We start from the raw sequence: 16,286 nt of genomic DNA on the forward strand, positions 1-16,286 counted from the left end.
GCACGCTAGGGGAGCGCAGCAGGGCGCCCGCCTCCCGAGCGAGCAGCAGCAGCGCTGCGCAGAGTGGTCCCCGCGCCAGGGCTCTGCTCAGGCAGGGCTGCGCGGCTCCGTGCGCAGGCTCCTCCGAAGCCAGGTCACGGTGCCAAGCACTCGTGGGGAGGAGCGGTGCGAGCCGGCGGGGTCCGAGCGAGGCTGAGCAGCAGCAGCGCTGCGCAGAGTGGTCCCCGCTCCAGGGCTATGCTCAGGCAGGGCTGCGTGGCTCCGTGCGCAGGCTCCTCCGAAGCCAGGTCACGGTGCCAAGCACTCGTGGGGAGGAGCGGTGCGAGCCGGCGGGGTAAGGAGGAGCCCCCCCCATGGGGCTCCCTCTCTCCCAAACTGGAGATCGCTCTTCTTCACATCCCTGTCTTCCTCGCCCCTCGGTGGCTCCGCTGCTCTCTCTCGAGGGCCCACTCCGCGCAGCCTGCCTCCCAGGAAAGCCCGGGCTCCTCGGCTTTCCTCTTCCCAGCTGCGTGCTCAGGGCCCTTGGCTCCTACTGACAGAGGTGACCCCAAGGCTTGGGGTTGAGAGTGAACATGCCATTTCACACTGGAGCATTAGGGACACAGTACCCACTTCCCGCTTGACCCGAAATTTTCCGTCATCTGTGGTCCAGGTGGGGCGCATTTGGGGGCCCAGCTGACACTCACTTATTGACAGCAGACACACCAGATAATCAGGGCACAATGTATCTGTCTGGATGCTGGGGCTTTTCCGCCAGCCAATCTGGGCAGGCACTTGTTGTGCCTTTTTCCTTTCTTGGAAAAATGGAATGGGGAGCAGCCAGGAGACCTAGGTTAGAATTCCTGCTCCTGCCACTTCCTGAGTGAGCCTGGACAAGTCAGTTTTCGGCTCCTTAGCAAGCAGGGCCATTCTGAGGCGCCTCGTATCCAGAAAGCGCACGAGAAATGTTTCCCTTCTCTGACTTCATAGAGAAGAGTGTGTCACTAAGGAGACCAGCTCCCGGAGGTGGGGGAGGGGTGCAGCTCTTCGTTCCGGTTCTAGACTGACCTTAGAGGACTCAGGAAGGGAGTGGGGGACCTGATGTGGTGACACACTCTCCCTCTCCACCTTTGCCGAGGGCCTCTTTCCTCCATCCTTCCCAGCCCCAGACAAATAGGCAGAGCCAACAGCAGTTTTCTGCAGTGCCATATGGGAGTTTTTATTTGTAGACTCCAGGATTTCCCTGCCCATCCCTCGGGTTCAGCTAATTGCGTGATCTCAAGCGCTCCTCACACCACCTGTGACAATAGAGACCTCAGTGTTAAGCGCAAAGACAGTCCCCAGGAGGCGCTGTCGTTTGGAGAGAGGGCTCAGGGACAAGGGTGCGGTGCTCCTCACACCACCTGTGACAATAGAGACCTCAGTGTTAAGTGCAAAGACAGTCCCCAGGAGGCGCTGTCGTTTGGAGAGAGGGCTCAGGGACAAGGGTGCGGTGGTGTGTCTGTGGCAGGTTGGACATGGTGGTTTTGCTGTAGGGAAAGCCTCCCTTTAAGCTGGACCTCTGGGGCCAATCACCTTCCTTTCATGGGACTTCACATCTCCCATGGAGGGGCTGGAGTATTTTCTTCTTCTTTTGCTAAGGAAATTTTTGTTCAGAGTAAATCTTATCTGAAGCCATGAATAAATCAAAACTAAATGGAGAATTGGTTTCGTTTAAGAGGGAATGGGATGCAGCAAAGCCCTTCTTGATTACTTCCCTCCTCCCATATTGGGTAAACCCACTGACTTAGACCTCTGGCTGTGAGATTCAGAGCCATAGCAGTTGCCACCCCTTCTGAGGTTCCCAGGTAGTGAGATGACCCACCTCAGAACTGACACTTCCAGTTCCCCTTCTTCCCCAGAGTCCCTAGTTGCATCCTCAAAGGCCTCAGCCTAGCCACTACCCTGTTCTGTGGCCTTGGTCGATGGCTTCCCTCTTTTGGGCATGAAGATGGAGTCTCCCAGCACTGCCAGCTACAGCCCTCAAGACTCTGGACCCTGAGCCCTCTTGCTCCAGGCCTGCATCTCATGCTGGCTGGGCAGAGACATTGTCCACCCACCTCCTATGGATGGTACTTAGGCATCTTGTAAGGACGCAGAGCAGAAGCGGGTGCAGCGACGCTTGACCCAGCGCAGGGCAGAGGTTCTGCACATCACCCGGGGTGCAGGGAGGTGGATTCGTGTTGGCAGCCCCTCAAACCACATACACTGGGCACCTACATCCAGCTGCTTTATGTTCCCCTTGGAAATTCTGTGCTGATGGTTCTTCAGGAAGATGACTTGGGGGTCCCCAGAGGATGGTTCCCTCCTCTGGGCTCCATTGTTCAGGCCATGACCCCTTGATGTCGTTGGAACCTCAGGCTCTGCCTCCTCTTCTTTCCATGGCACTGCTGCAGGTGACCCCTTTGCCTTGTAATGCATCCCTGACTCCACCTTGGGCTTCCATTCACTGGGCTCTGTCTCCCTGTATTTCCCTATGTACTCTAATTTCTTGGATTCCAGTTTCTTCTTGGGGTACCTAGCCTCCTGGAATTCTTCATTATATTGTTTCACTTTATTGCATACATTGCTGTCCCTGGCAGGGAGAGGAAAGGCAATTAGCAGAGCAGGACTAAAGCCCTGGTCCTCTAGCCTAGCCCTGAGACAGTTGCTATATAGCCAGCCCAGGAGAGCCTGTTAAGAAAGGTAGAGAGGACCTGAAAACAAACTTCTCTACTACCCAGAGGCCTTGTGCCTCATGGCAGGGGATGTGATAAGTATTGGCAGAGGGATGTGAGAGGTTGGGAAGGTGAAATGTATGGCTAGTGGTTAGGACACCTAGGATGTATATTGTCTGCATCTGCCACTAGGTTAGGGTTCTGTCTCTCTGGACTTCAGTTGAGAGGTTGAACAGTCCAGTGTTTTTTTCCAATGGTGTTCCAAGAAACCTAGGGCTCTGAGGAGATGTCTCAAATGCCTCCCACCTTCCCCCCAACACAATTAGGCTTGGGGACAGATATTTGAAGAGAGGTTCCACTGCTTTAAAAAAGTTGGAAAACTGTGGGACTAGATGATCCTTATCCTTCTGGCTCTGTATTTCCTGATTGCCTGCATCTAGAAGGCCAAATCAGAAAGAAGAGCCCAGAGAGGTGGAGTTAATAAAGGTATTACATGTTGGAAGGAGACTTTCCCAAAGGGTGTCTGAAATAGATTGAGCCACCTGCAAAGCCCCCAGTGGCAGCACCATCCTAGCTGAGTGTGTGTGGAAAGAGATGAGCCCTCGGGTTCAAAATCATGGCAATACTGATGATGGTAATGGCCACCTCTGATTGAGTGGCCACTCTATGTCAGGCCCAGCATCCTCACAAGAGTTCTGCAAAGGAGGAGGCAGTGAAGCAGCAGAGTGGCTTGTAGAGCACAGGCTTTGGAGTCAGACAAATGGGGGCTCAGATTTTGCTTCTGCCTCTTACTATCTACGTCATTTGGCCAAGAAATTTAACCTCTCAGGTAAGTTTCCTTACCTGTAAAACTGGGATAATTCTACCTACCTTATAGGATTGTTGTGAAGAATAAACTAAATGGGAAAGTACTCGTAAAGTGCTTAGCACAGTAGCCAACATTTAGCAGGCATCTTATCAGTGTTAGATTTCTTAATATTCAGATGTGACTTACGAACCTCAGCAAGCTTAACTAATCCTTAGACTTCAGAGACCAGTCTGCAGGTGAATCTCTGGGCTGTGTTGACTTGAGAGGGGGAGAAGGAGGAGTGACCTGTCTCACTCAGTGCCTCAGGTTGTGATTAGGCCCATAATTGTATGATTATGACCATTGTTTTGACCACAGCTCTGATATCAGATAGGAATGGCTTCAAATCCTAGCTCTGCCACTTACCAGTCCAGTTAACTGAGACAATTTTCCTCACCTCTTGAGCCTCAGCCCCCCATCAGTAAAATAGGGATAACTAATACCTTTCTCACAGAGCCTTTGTGAAAATTAGACCTGTTCTCTAAATTCCTGAGCACAATCCCTGTTCCCAGTAAAGACAGCTGTTGGGTCCATTGTGAGGGCCACGGGCAGGCCGAGCTCACCCAGAGGAGATGCAGAAGATATTTGGAACACTGAGCAATGAATTCCGATATCTTTTGGCCAGGTAGTACAGTTTTTGGATCCGGCGGTTTGAGCTCTTGAGTAGCTTCAAGAGCGACAAGTTTTTTAACACCTGTCAAGGAGAAGAAACCAGAAAAATAGAAACTTCAGCCTTCCTGAGATAGCCTCCTACTCCCCTGGCTGCCTCTGGTTCAGCTCAGCTCAGGGCTGGGCTGCTGCCTCCTTCTGGGTCAGTCAGCCTGGCAATTAGCAGAAGCACAGCCTGGGTACTCAGGTTCCTGGGCCAAAATGGGCCATCTCACCATTCTAAGTCGGTTCCACTCAATTACTTTTCTGACAGGCTGCTTTATGTTGTCCTGCAGTTCCTCATCTTGCATCTGAGGGACAGAGAGAGAGAGAGCTAACAGGAGGAATCCCCCTGAATGCCTTCCATCTTGCCCCTCCGTTTAGCTGAGCATGGTTTCACCAAACCTAAACTGGGAGTTTTGTTGCCTTAGTTTGGGGAGATTACTCTCCTGGCCTCCCTTCACTCCTCACCTTCCTCCCCCCTCTCCCCACCTCCGGCTGGAAGGCCCCTGTCCTTGGTGTGGCTGGACTCTTTGTAAGGCCCATTCTAGGGGCTTATCCCCAGGGTCCAGTTCAAAGTCTGACCTTGGAAACTGCACTATTCTTGGGCCTCTTCTTTGCTGATGGACTCATGCTGGGCTGTGAGGGCTCAAAGACAGCGGGAGCAAAACTGGTACCAAGTACCACCTGCGCCCTGCCCCTCTCAGTTCAGCCAGCAATCAGGCTTGGGATCAGATGGTACTGCTGGAGCTCTCAGGGAGGGTAGCTGTGACATCATTGAAATGTGTCACAGCAGCAGGGCTGGGTTTCCAAGGAGTATGTGTGTGGCAGGGGTGGAGGGTGAGAAGGAAACTCCTATTTGTGGAGAAACAGACAGTAGGTGACAGGCAGCAGTGTATATTGTCACAACCTCCCTGTGAGGTAAGACGATTATCCTCTCTTTTTTAATGATGAAGCCAAGGTTAAAAGAGATTAAGTAATTTACTCAAGGCCTCACAGCTGGATATGGTAGAGCTGGAAACCTAAGGTGTGATGGTCAACCCATGAAACCAGGGGTTCCCAAACAGTGCTCATCTATCCACTCATGCCTCATGTATTGACTGGGCACCTGCTACATGCCAAGTGCTTTTTCTAAGCACTGGAATAAAAGAAAACTCTTACTCTCAAGGAGATTACTTTCTAGTGGAGGGGAAACAAAACATTGTGTACTTGTGAATGTTTAATAATTGGCTGTCTGAAAAAAAGTGTATATGTGTTTATTTTAATTTTACTTATAGAAATCTACAAATAATAATAAAATTTTACAATATTCTTTATTTTAAATTTCATTAGCCATTTGCTTCTTAGAGTGTTCTGCTTTTCTTGAATTTTGCCTAACTCTTCTATCCATAACCAACCTATGGAACCATAATGGATAAACAAGTGTGGTATTTCCATTTATGCTAAAGAGTAAGAAAAAGTGAAACAACAAAGATGTTGGAATTTCACTCATTCATCAATCACCTGATTGACTTATTTGAACTGGATCATAATTTTTGAACACTGGAAGTATACTTTCTCCTTTTTTTTTTTTTTTTTTTTTTTTTTATTTACAATGTAACAGCTATAGACATGACACCTGTTTACATTTAATCTGCATTATTAACATTTTCTCTACTGCTTTCTTAAAGCTAGTCCAGGGGTCAGCAAATTTCTTCTGTAAAGGGCCAGATAGTAAATATGTTAGGCTTTCCAGGCCATATAGTTGTAACTACTGAACTCTCCTGGCATAGAGTGAAAGCAACCAGAGATCAGATGTAAATGAATTAATTTTTAAAATTGAAATAAATAGCATAATCTATGATAAGGGTAATCCCAAGGGCTGTGGGAGCACAGAGGAGGAGCCTCCATCTGAGCTTGAGGAGGTCTGGGAATCTTCCTAGAAATGATAAGGAATGAAAGATAAGTAGAAGTTGGCCAGGCAAAGGGGTGTGAGGTAAGCAGAGCATTCTCAAAAGATAGAATTTAAAGAATACAGGCATGGAATGAAATTATGAACAATTTTATGTTGTTAGAGTAGAAAGTAGGGGCCAAGAGTGGCAGGGGTTGAAACTAGAGAAGTGAGAAAGAGTTAGATTGCTAAGCACTTGGAAACCAGGCTGAGGAGCTTAGAGTTTGTCCTGAGGATCCAAAAATCTCTGGAAGGGTTCAGTCAACTGAGGCAAGATGATTAGATTCTACTATGAGAGCCTGGCCTGTCTGCCTCTGCCATTCTGTTCTAGTCCATACTTTTTAAAAAGTTTTTAATGCTTATATTATTATTTTTTATTATACTTTATTTTTTATTGGAGCAGTTTGTTAGATTCTACTATGAGAGCCTGGCCTGTCTGCCTCTGCCATTCTGTTCTAGTCCATACTTTTTTAAAAGTTTTTAATGCTTATATTATTATTTTTTATTATACTTTATTTTTTATTGGAGCAGTTTTAGTTAGGTTCACAGCAAAATTGAGCAGAAGGTACAGAGATTTCACGGATACACACTGCCCCCTGCACATGCATACCCTCTCCTATATTAGCATCTGGCAGCGAGGTGGTACATTTGTTACAGTCGATGAATCTACATTGACACATCGTTATTACCCAGAGTCCATAGTTTACTTTAGGGTTCACTTGGTGTTGTACATTCTATGGGTTTGAACAAATGTGCAATGACATGTATCCACCATTGTAGTATCATACAGAGTACTTCTATGTCCTAAAAATCCTCTGTGCTCTTCCTGTTAATTTCTTTCTCTTCCCTAACCCCTGGTAATCACAGATCTTTCTACTGTCTCCACAGTTTTTTGCCTTTTCCAGAATGTCATATACAGATGGTCCTCAACTTACAAACCCATCGTAAGTTGAAAATATTATAAGTCAAAAGTGCATTTAATACACCTAACCTACCAAACATCATAGCTTAACCTAGCTTACCTTAAACATGCCCAGACAGTTACATTAACGTACAGTTGGGCAAAATCATCTAACAAAAAGCCTGTTTTATAATAAAATGTTGAATATCTCATGTAACTTATTGAATACTTCACTGAGAGTGAAAAACAGAATGGTTGCATAGGTACTCAGAGTGCAGTTTCTACTGAATGCGTACCACTTTTGCACCATCATTAAGTCGAAAAATCCTATGATGAATAACTGTAAACTGGGGACCATCTGTAGTTGGAATCACGCAGTATGTAGTCTTTTCAGATTGGCTTCTTTCTCTTAGTAATATGCATTTAGGTTTCTTTATATTTTATCATGGCTTGATGCTTATTTTTTTAAATGAGCTAAAGCACGATAACATTTCACTGTCTGGATCACTACAGTTTATTTATCCCATTCATCTATTGAAGGACATCTCGACTGCTTCTAAGTCTTAGCAATTATAAATAAAGCTGCTCTAAATATCTGTGTGAAAGTGTTTGTGTGGACATAAGTTTTAAACTCCTCTGGGTTAATACCAAGGAGTATGAGTGCCAGGTCATACGTTAGTTTTGTAAAACTACCAAACTGTCTGCCAAAGTGGCTGTACGAGGCCCATGCTTTTTACCCCTCACTTGCTTCCTTCCCTTCTGAAGCTGCATCCACCTCAGCAATCCATCCCCAAGGGGGTGGGGAGTGACCAGACTTCATACATCAGCAATGGCTCACAAAGCAATTTTCCATATTCCATCTTGTTTGATCTTCCCATTTATGCAGGAAAAACCATTCATGGGGAGAGAGACTCACCCGATGACACAAGCTGGTGAAACCTTGTGAACTAAATGCTCAGCTCTTGAGTGAGAAACCTCCACTCTCTCTTTTTTTTTTTAATTGTGATAAAATACACATTATGTAATACTTACCATTTGAACAATTTTCCCCCAAATGGCTCTTCAGCCAACCATCTTAACCATTTTAAAGTGTACAGTTCAGTAGCATTAAGCACATTCTCACTGTTGTGCAACCATCACCACCATCCATCTCTAGAACTTTTCTCATCTTATAAAACTGGAATTCTGTACCCACTAAATAATAACTACTCATTCACCCCCTCCACCCAGCCCCTGGCAACCACCTTCTACTTTCTAATTTCTATGAATTTGACTACTCTACGGACCCATATAGGTGGAATCATATGGTATTTGTTTTTTTGTGAATGGCTTATTTCACTTGGCATAATGTCTTCAAGGTTCATTCATGCTGTAGCATGTGTTAGAATTTCCTTCTTTTTCAAGGCTGAATAATATTCCATTGTGTGTATATATTACATTTTGTTTATCCATTCATTCATCAGTGGACACTTGGGTTGCTTCTACCTTTTTTTTTTTTTAAAGATGACCGGTAAGGGGATCTCAACCCTAGGCTTGGTGTTGTCAGCACCACGCTCAGCCAGTGAGCAAACCGGCCATCCCTATATGGGATCCGAACCCGTGGCCTTGGTGTTATCAACACCGCACTCTACCGAGTGAGCCACAGGCCGGCCCGAGCTTCTACCTTTTGACTACTGTGAATAATGCTGCTATGAACATGGGTGTACAAATATTTCTTCAAGAATCTGCTTTCAATTATTTTGGGTATATACCTAGAGGTGAAATTGCTGCATCATGTGGTAATTCTACTTTTAATTTTTTGAGGAACTGCTATATTGGTTTCTGAAGCAGCCGTACCATTTTACATTCCCTTCAACAGTGTGCAGGGGTTCCAATTTCTCCACATCCTTGCCAACACTTGTTATTTTCTGGGTTTTGATAGTAGCTGTTCCAGTTAGTGGAAGGTTCCACTCTTTTGTTTTGTTTTGTTTCCTCATAGTTTGTACTTTAGTTTCTGTAGTCAGGCTTATTGGGGAATATTTTACATACAGTGAAACTTACCCTGTTTAGTGTACAGTTCTATAAGTTTTGATAAATGCATACTCTTGTATAACCACCACAGTCAATATATAGGACAGTTTCATAACACTAAGTCCCCTCATGCCACCTCTTTGTAGTTAACCCCTCCTCTCACTCCCAGCCCTGCAACAGCTGATGTTTTTTCAGTCCCTATAGCTTTGCCTTTTCCAGAACATCATATAAATGGAATCATACAGTATGTAGCCTTTCAAATCTGTATTTCTTTCAGTTGAGATTTACACATACCTAGTGTGTCAATAGTTTGTTTCTTTTCATTGTTGAGTAGTAGTTTATTCTATAAATATGCCACTGTTTTATGTAGTCATTGGTAAAATGACATCACGGCTAGTTTCTGGTTTTCAGTGATTATGATAAGGTTACTAAACATATTTGTGTACAGGTTTTTGTGGAATACAGGTTTTTACTTCACTTGGATACAAACCTAGGAGTAGGATTACAGATCATATGGTAATTATATGTTTAACATTATAAAAAACTACCAAACAGTTTTCCAAAGTGGCTGTATCATTTTATATTCCCACCAGCAATGTATGGGAGGTTACTGTGGGTTGAACATGTTGCCCAAAAGTTTGTGTGTTAGAAACTTGATCCCTACTGTAACAGTGTTGAGAGTAGGAAATCTGATTATGGTATTTAAAAGGTGGGGCCTTTAAAAGGTGATTGGATCATGAGGACTGTGCCCTTGTGAATGGATTAATTCATTCACGGAGTAGTGGGTTAATAGTTTAATGGGTTATCAGGGAAGTTTTGACAGCTTTATAAAGAGAGCAAGTGAGTTGTTAACTCTCTCGCTCATGCCATGTTCACCATTTAATACTCTGGTCACCGAGGCACTCTATAGAGACTCCCCATCAAGAAGAAGACCAGATGTGTCCCCTAGACCTCAGGCTTCCAGCTTCCAAAACTGTAAGAAATAAATTTCATTTCTTTATAAATTACCCAGTTTCAGGTATTTTGTTATAAGCGACAGAAAACAGACTAATACAGAGGTCTCGTTGCTTGTCATCCTCGGCAGCATTTGTTTTTGTTTTTAGCTGTTCTAGTACATACTTAGTATATAGCTAGTGTATAGCTGTATCTTATAATAGTGTAAATAATTTGCATTTCCCTAATGACTAATAGTGTTGAGCATATTTTCGTGTGCTTATTTGCCATCTCTCTTTCTCTCTCTATATATATGTATTTTGGCAGCTGACCAGTATGGAGATCTGAACCCTTGACCTTGGTGTTACAAGGCTGAGCTCTAACCAACTGAGCTAATTGGACAGCCCCTGTCTATCTTTTTTGATGAAGTTTCTGTTCAAGTCCTTTGGACGTTTTTAAATTGGGTTATTTTTTATATTATTATTATTTTTTTTTTTTAAAGATGACCGGTAAGGGGATCTTAACCCTTGACTTGGTGTTGTCAGCACCACGCTCACCCAGTGAGCAAACCAGCCATCCCTATATAGGGATCCAAACCCGTGGCCTTGGTGTTATCAGCACCACACTCTCCCGAGTGAGCCACAGGCCGGTTCTATTTTTTTATCTTATTAAGTGTTCAGAGTTCCTTATAAATTTTGGATTTTTTTTTTTTTTAAATGATGACTGGTGAGGGTATCTTAACCCTTGACTTGGTGTTGTCAGCACCACGCTCAGCCAGTGAGCAAACCGGCCATCCCTATATAGGATCCAAACCCGTGGCCTTGGTGTTATCAGCACCGCAGTCTACTGAGTGAGCCACGGGCCGGCCTCAAAGTCTTAATTTTGATGAAGTAATTTATCACTTTTTTAAATGGACTATGCTTTTAGTGTCATATCTAAGAAATATCTGCCTAGCCCCAAGTCATGGAGACTTACTCCTGTGTTTTCTTCTATACATTTTATAGTTTTAGGGTTTTTTTTGTTTGTTTGTTTTTTTCTTTTTTTTTGTCTTTTTTACTGACCGGTACGGGATCGCAACCCTCGGTGTCGCGCCCACACCGGGGACCGGCAACGGGATCGCAACCCTCGGTGTTGCGCCCGCGCTGCACTCAGCCAGTGAGCGGGAACCGGTCACCACATGGGATCCGAACCCTCGGCGGGAGCGCCGCCGCACTCCCAAGAGGCGCACTCTCCAGTGTGCCACCGGGCCGGCCCTATAGTTTTAGGTTTTTAAACTTAGGTATATGACTCATTCTGAGTTAATTTTTATTTATAGTGTAAGGTATGGATTAAAATTCTAATTTTGGGGCTGGCCCGTGGCTCACTTGGGAGAGTGCGGTGCTGCCTGATAACACCAAGGCCGTGGGTTCGGATCCCATATAGGGATGACCAGTTAGCTCACTGGGTGAGTGTGGTGCTGACAACACCAAGTCAAAGGTTAAGATCCCCTTACCGGTCATCTTTAAAAAAAACAAAAAAGATTCTTCTTTTGCATATGGATACCCAGTTATTTGAACACTGTTGAAAAAACTATCTTCTCTTCATTGAATGCTTTTGTACTTTTCTCAAAAGCCAATTGACCATATATGTGTGGATCTAGTTGTAGATTCTCTGTTCTATTCTATTGTTATATAAGTCTATCCTTTTGCCAATACCATACTCTCTTGATGTTTGTATAGTAAGTCTTATAATCTGTCTTGATTACTGTAGCTTTATAGTAACACTTGACATCAGGTAGTGAGTTCTCCAGATTTTCTGTTCTTTTTCAAAATTGTTTCGGCTGTAGTACTTCATTTACCTTTTCTTGTAAATTTATTCATTTTTCAATGGCTGGCCAGTACACTGAATTGGGGAACCGAACCATTGACCCTGGTGTTACAAGGCCACACTCTAACCAAATGAGCTAACCAGCCAGCCCCCACTCATAAATATTAAAATCAAGTTGCTGATTTTTACAAAAAAATCCTACTAGGATTTTGAATCTGCCTCTTCGACTCATTGTTCTTAGTCTGAGTCATCCCTTCTTTTTTGTATGCATTTGCAGTTGAGTGGCTTTTTCAACCTGCTTCCTGTGTCCCCCCCACCGAGTTTCTTCCTATGGTGACACCTTACAAAGCCAATACAATATCAAAACCAGGAAACTGACATTAATACAATACACACACTTTATTCAGATCTTACCAGTTTTACATGCACCCATTTGTATGTGTGTTCCAAAAGATCTCCCTTGTGCTGTGCATGCCCCCTGCCCCCATCCCATCTCTAATCCCTGGAAACCAATAATTTGTTCTTCATCTCAATAATTTTGTCATTTCGAAACTGTTATTTGAATGGAATCATACAGCACATGACCTTTTGAGGTTGGCTTTTTTCAGCCTAATGCTCTTGAGATCTAGACTGTTGCATGTATAAATAGTTTATTCCCTTTTATAAACTAAAAAATCTTATAGATTCACAGAAATTTTCAAAGAAATATACATAGAAATTCTGTGTACTCTTCACTCATTTTCCCACAGTGATAACATCTTGCATAATTCCAATTCAGTATTGAAACTGTGTAAGGGCTGGCCCGTGGCTCACTCATGAGAGTGTGGTGCTGATAACACCAAGTCAAGGGTTAAGATCCCCTCACCATTCATCTTTTTTAAAAAAAAAAAAAAGGAAACTATGTGTAGATTCATGTAACCTCCATCACAATCAAGATACAGAATTGTCCCATCATCCCAAGGCTCCCCCCTCCTATTTATAGCCACACCCACCCCTCCTTCCTCTTACCCTTAACCCCTGGCAACCTCACTCCATCTCTATAATTTTGTCATTTCAAGAATGTTGTGTAAGTGGAATCATACAGTATGTAAACTTCTAAGATTGGCTTTTTAAAATCAGAATAATGCCCTTTATGTCCATCCAAGTTGCTGTAGGTATCAATAATTTGTTCCCTTTTTGCAGAGTAGTATTCCATGGTATGGATGTGCCCATTTTTATTTATTTTTACTTTTTTTTTAAATCAAAACATATCGATTATGCATATTTTTGGGGTACAGAGTTATATTTCAATACGTGTACACAATGTGTGATGATCAAGTCAGGGTAATTACCATATTTATCATTACAAAACACAATCGTTTCTTTGTGATGAGGACATTCTATCTTCTGTCTTCTAGCCATTTGATATCATTGTGGGTTTTTTAAAAATATTTTTATTTTATGGTGGCTGGCAGGTACAGGGTCACCCTTGACCTTGGTGTTATTACACCATGCTCTAACCAGCAAGCCCATAAATTATTGTTACTTATAGATGCCACAGTCTACTGTACACCAATAGAACTTATTTTTTCTATCTAGCTGTTTTTTGTCTAACCAACCTTTCACTATCCCCCCAACTTCCTCCCCTTTCCTGCTCTAGTAACCACAGGTCTGCTCTCTTCTTCTGAAAGTTCAACTTATTATTATTATTATTGGTTATTATTTATTTATTTATTTAAGCTCCCACTTGTGAGTGAGAACATGCAGTATTTCTCTTTCTATGCCTGGCTTATTTCACTTAACATAATTTTCTCCAAACTCATGGATATGCCCATTTTTTTTTTTTTCCTTTTTGTCTTTTTTCATGACCAGTAACGGGATCGCAACCCTCGGTGTCACGCCCATACCGCGACCGGCAACAGGATCGCAACCTTTGGTGTCGTGCCCGCACCGTGCTCAACCAGTGAGCGGACCGGTCTCTATATGGGATCCGAACCCTCGGCAGGAGCGCCGCACTCTACTGAGTGCGCCACCGGGCCGGCCCGATATGCCCATTTTTAAATTGGGTTGTTTCTCATATTATTAAGTGTTGAGAGTTCTTTATAAACAGCTGGTGACAGAGGCTGGAAGAAGAAATGACCAGGCTGTTCATGGGGCTGAGCAGGCACTACTGGGCCCAGCTGGATCCTGATTACCTGATCTGGGGGCCCAAACTTCCCCCCGCCCCTTGATGAGTGGTGGCTGCTAGAAACCCACAGCAGGGGGCCCAAGGCCTGCCCCTTGCAGGACAAATGGTGGGTGACTTAGGATGCAGAGCTCCCCCTGGGCCAGCCAGGGCTGGCCTTCACCTGAGACCACACCCCTGCCTCAAGGCCAGGCCATTCACCCACTGAGGGACATTTATATTGTTTCCAATTTAGGGCTACTACAAATAAACTGCTATGAACATTCATGTACAGGTTTTGTCCACACACACAGTCTTCATTTTTCTGGAATAAATGCCAAGGAGTGTGATTGCTGGATCATATGGTAAGTGTATGTTTTGTTTTCTAAGAAACTACCAAAACTATTTTCTAGAGAGACCATATCATTTTACATTCCCACCAGCAATGTATGAATAATACAGTTTCTCAGCATCCTGACCTGCTTTTGGTATGGTTACTATTTATTATTTTAGCTGTTCTAAAGGTGTGTAGGATGTAATAATATTTCATCATGTTTTTAATTTGCTATTAATGGCTATTGATGTTGAGCATATTTTGTGTTTATTTGCCATCTCTTTATCCTCTTTGTTCATACATTTTGCCCATATCTGTTCATACCTTTTGCCCACTTTATTTATTTATTTATTTATTTATTTTTTAAAAGATGACCGGTAAGGGGATTCCAAACCTTGACTTGGTGTTATCAGCACCACGCTCACCCAGTGAGCCAACTGGCCATCCCCATATGACATCCAAACCCGTGGCCTTGGTGCTATCAGCACCGCAGTCTCCCGAGTGAGCCACGGGCCAGCCCCTTTTTGCCCACTTTCTAATTGGACAGTTTCTTGTTTTTTACTACAGAGTTTTGAGTTCTTTATATATTCTAGATATGAGTCCTTTGTAAGATATGTGATTTGCAAATATTTTTTCCCAAATATGTATACCTTTTATTTCCTTTTCTTGCCTTATTGTACTGGCTAGGACTTCCAGTACTATGTTAAATAAAAGTGGTGGGGGCCGGCCCGTGGCTCACTCGGTAGAGTGCGGTGCTGATAACACCAAGGCCGCGGGTTCGGATCCTATATAGGGAAGGCCGGTTTGCTCACTGGCTGAGCGTGGTGCTGACAACACCAAGCCAAGGGTTGAGATCCCCTTACCGGTCATCTTTTAAAAAAAAATAAAATAAATAAATAAATAAATAAATAAATAAAAATAAAAGTGGTGGGAGCAGAAACCCTTACCTTGTTCTTGATCTTAAGGGGAAAGCACCCAATATTTACCATTAAATATGATCATAGCCATAGGTTTTTTGTGATTGTCTTTTCAAGTTCAAAGTTATCTTCTATTCCTAGTTTGTTGAGAGTTTTTGTCATAAATGAGTACTAAATTTTGTCTAATGATTTTTCTGTATTAATTGATATGATCATGTGATTTTTGTTTCTTGGTTCATTACTATGGTAGATTACATTAATTGACTTTTTAATATTGAACCAGGTTTGCATCCCTAAATAACCCACTTCATTTTGGTGTATAATTTGCTTTATATGTTGCTGGATTCAATTTGCTAATATTTTGTCAAAGATTTTTGTGTCTGTTTTTTAAGGGGTATGTGTCCCTGTTTTATAGTACCTGCACTATTTTTCAAGTCGTATGGTGTTATTTGAGAGTGAACTTGAATTAGTCATAAGTATATATGGGAGATTCTGGGGCAACCATTTAAAAATTTTAGAAAAGTATATAATTACAGGCTAAGAGAGAAGAAAAAAGTAGAATCATATAAATGCTCAGCTGAAACCAGATAAGGCAGAAAAAGATGGAGAAAAAGAAAAAAGAAACAAAGAACAAGTGTAACAAATAAAAAAATTATAAACATGGTAAATATTTAAAGTGATTATATTAATAATCACTTTAAATGCGAATTGCCTAGATATACCAATTCAAAGACTCAGAGTATATTAAAAAAGACCCAACTATATGTTGCCTAAAAAGCCCTACTTTAAATATAAAGACAGATAACTTAAAAGCAAAAGGATGGATTCAGTGATGCTTCTTGTGGTTAAAAAAAAAGTAAACGATAGGGAAAGATATATTATGTTAACACTTAGAAGAAAGCTGGAGTAGTCTGGACAGTTAGCTCAGTTAGAGCACAGTATTATAACACCAAGGTCAAGGGTTCCGACCCCTGAACCCACCAGCTGCCAAAAAAAACAAAAAATAAAAGCAAAAGCAAGGTGGGAGTAGCTACATTAATGTCAGACAAAGCAAACTTCAGAACAAAGAACATCATCAGGGACAAAGAAAGGCATTATATAACAATAATGGGGTCCATTCTCCAAGAAGATGCAACAATCTT

The 16,286-nt window shown here is 42.9% G+C and overlaps 2 protein-coding genes across 2 annotated transcripts in view; one reads left to right on the forward strand and one right to left on the reverse strand.

Annotated features, from left to right (window-relative positions):
- The window catches only part of DBNDD2 (dysbindin (dystrobrevin binding protein 1) domain containing 2), a 39,893-nt gene that overhangs the window by 6,211 nt on the left and 17,396 nt on the right, over positions 1–16,286 (forward strand). The window lies entirely within an intron of this gene.
- TP53TG5 (TP53 target 5) lies at positions 88–5,483 on the reverse strand. The gene is given in 6 exon segments (XM_008585896.1): positions 88–192; positions 2,079–2,102; positions 2,104–2,593; positions 4,086–4,216; positions 4,407–4,481; positions 4,756–5,483. Coding segments are annotated over 6 exon segments (873 nt in total). The 5' UTR covers positions 4,804–5,483.

This window comes from Galeopterus variegatus, unplaced genomic scaffold (assembly GCF_000696425.1).
Source record: "Galeopterus variegatus unplaced genomic scaffold, G_variegatus-3.0.2 Scaffold3749, whole genome shotgun sequence".
In the NCBI taxonomy this organism is placed as follows: domain Eukaryota; kingdom Metazoa; phylum Chordata; class Mammalia; order Dermoptera; family Cynocephalidae; genus Galeopterus; species Galeopterus variegatus.